A 2,500-nucleotide genomic window follows, 5' to 3' on the forward strand; every position below is an offset into this window, starting at 1 on the left:
TGACGTGCATGATGATACCCCAATATGTTTATATCGTAATCGGCAAAGCATAATCGGCAAGTTCGTTCATTGAAAGTGTTCTTCACAGTTTTATGTATAGAAAAAAAGAAAAAAGAGAGAAAAAGAAAAAGCATATATATATATACATACCTGAATGCTATTCATGATTAATGTTTTTTACGCACACATAAAACCGCGTAATAATAACTTCAACGCGTTCGTTGGCATTTTTTAAAATGCCAAATCATAATCGCATAGAAATCATTTTTTCATTGGCGCATATGCTCATTAATGCATTACCATAAGGTGATGAATTAAATAAAAATTAATTTGATTGGTATTCATGAATTTTCATTTTGTTTTTTTTTTTTTGAGCTTGATATCGAAATGATTTCTATAAATTCGTTCTTTAATATTTCCAAAATTATAAATGCATTTTATAATTATATTGAAAAGTGTATATATAAAGAAATTAAAACAGGAAAAACGTATGTGACACGAGTTATTATTGAATCATTGTGCAACATCTTATATATTTGTATATTGTTAACATAAAAAAAAAAAGAAAAAAAACAAAGAAAAAGAATGAAACAAAAGCAAAAAGAAAAAAAATTAAGATAAAAAAATAATAATTGCATTGCACAATGATTTAATCATTATTCTACCTATATATGTGAATGTGTTATCCAGCAATACATTAGAATCCAACGTAGGATTACTGTAACATATATGTGTATATAAATATTAACAATAATTAAATATCGTAGGTAAAAAAAAAAAAAAAAAAAAAAAAATAATATTTCGATCACAGGAAACAATTTTATTTTAATTCAATCATTTTTCGTTAGACATTTCCTTTGTAGAAATTTTTTTTTGTCGATCGATCAACTGATATATATATATATATATAATAAATCAATTAATTAGTTTACTTCGTGTAGAGTTTTACATTTAAATTTAAATGATAATTTACAGAAAGCATTAGAAAAAAAAAAGAAGAAGAAAAAAAAATTGTTTCCTGTCTATCTGAATATGTAAAATAAAATAAAAGAAAAAAAAAAAAAAAAAAAAATGAATTCGTAATTTTCTCATGCGCGAAAAGAAAATCTCGATTTACTTAATAAATGTAACAAACAAAAAAAGAAAAAAGAAAAAAAGAATCTGTACAAAAAAAAAAAAAATTGATAATTAATTCTTTCTAATTTTTATTAACTAAGAAGAAAGATAATAATGACCTCAAATCTTTCTTTTCGCAGAAACGAGAAACTAGTTTAAAGTCAGGTATAGTAAAGAGTATTGAATTTGAATAAATGTGTATATATAAAAAAAAAAAAAAAAAAAATGTAAATTACCAATAAAAAGCATAGTGGAAGAACAATATATGTTCGATGCTTAGCTATGCATGAGATTTACTATTTAAAAAAATAGTTTCGCAGCATGTGTCGTTTTCAAGAATAGTTTATAGTATTGTTATTAAAAAAAAAAAAAAAAGAAGCAAAATCAAAGAAAAATTAATATTTTATTATTTAACTATAAGTTGTAAGAGATATAAGTTGTAAGAGACTACTAGTACCTTCGACTTTAAACTAACATTGATTAATATATTTCTAATAAATTCAAAATGCTCATGTCTCTCTTTATATATATATATATATATATATATATATATATATATATATATCGAACGAAGGTTCTTATTCTATATATAATTTTTGTTCTTTTTATTGTCGATATATATAAAAAAAAAATACAGCATTTTGAATTTACAATGCAATGGCGAGTTACTCGATAATAATTAAAAGCCAAGATTTTACAAAATGGACCCGTCAATTGCAAAAATATTACAAATATTTTTTATCACGTGTATATATATGTATATATACATATACATACATATATATATATATATATATATATATGTATGTATGTATATATGTATATAATATCCTATTGAATTTGAACAACGATATTCATACTGTATTATATTTGTTCAAACATATGTATTTCATTCTTCAGTGTACGATATTACCAAAGGCATGATATACATATATATATATTATATATAAATATATATATATATATATATAAATATATATTCACATTTAAAAGCTCGCAATACGGTCAATATAATTCCAATTTGCGAAGGACTCGCCATTTTAAGAGACAGAAAAAAAAAAAAGAAGTTTTAGTAGAACCTTCGTGTCGGATAAAAAAAATAAACGAGATGTAATCAGTAAAAACTATCTCCTTTCAGCGAGACCAACTTTCCTGAATCTGAACCTGAATCTCAACTCACTGACACGTCTGCAACAATCCACCTCTGCCAAGTGTAGGTGACACTCGTTGTTGATTGCTCTTTCAAATTTTCTTTTCTTTTTTTTTTTTTTCGTTTATTTAATAATTTTTTTTAATTTCTTTCTTTCTTTATTTATTTTTTTTTTTTCTTTCTTTCTTTTCAACAAAATTTTGAACAGTGATCACGTGCAAAAGAAAATAAATA

General features: G+C 23.2%; 1 protein-coding gene across 5 annotated transcripts in view; it reads left to right on the forward strand.

The window, feature by feature from the left end:
• LOC118442773 (kinesin-like protein KIF13A) overlaps positions 1 to 2,500 on the forward strand; it is a 116,090-nt gene that overhangs the window by 108,097 nt on the left and 5,493 nt on the right. For 4 of the 5 annotated variants that reach the window (XM_035868816.2, XM_035868817.2, XM_035868818.2 and 1 more), the window contains exon 20: positions 2,255 to 2,329. The exons of the other annotated variant lie outside the window; for it this stretch is intronic. In XM_035868816.2, the coding sequence (XP_035724709.1) occupies positions 2,255 to 2,329 (75 nt within the window). The remainder of the gene's footprint in view (positions 1 to 2,254; positions 2,330 to 2,500) is intronic. 5 annotated transcript variants of the gene reach the window in all.

Source organism: Vespa mandarinia, chromosome 22 (assembly GCF_050613455.1).
Source record: "Vespa mandarinia isolate Hongniang chromosome 22, ASM5061345v1, whole genome shotgun sequence".
Lineage (NCBI taxonomy): Eukaryota > Metazoa > Arthropoda > Insecta > Hymenoptera > Vespidae > Vespa > Vespa mandarinia.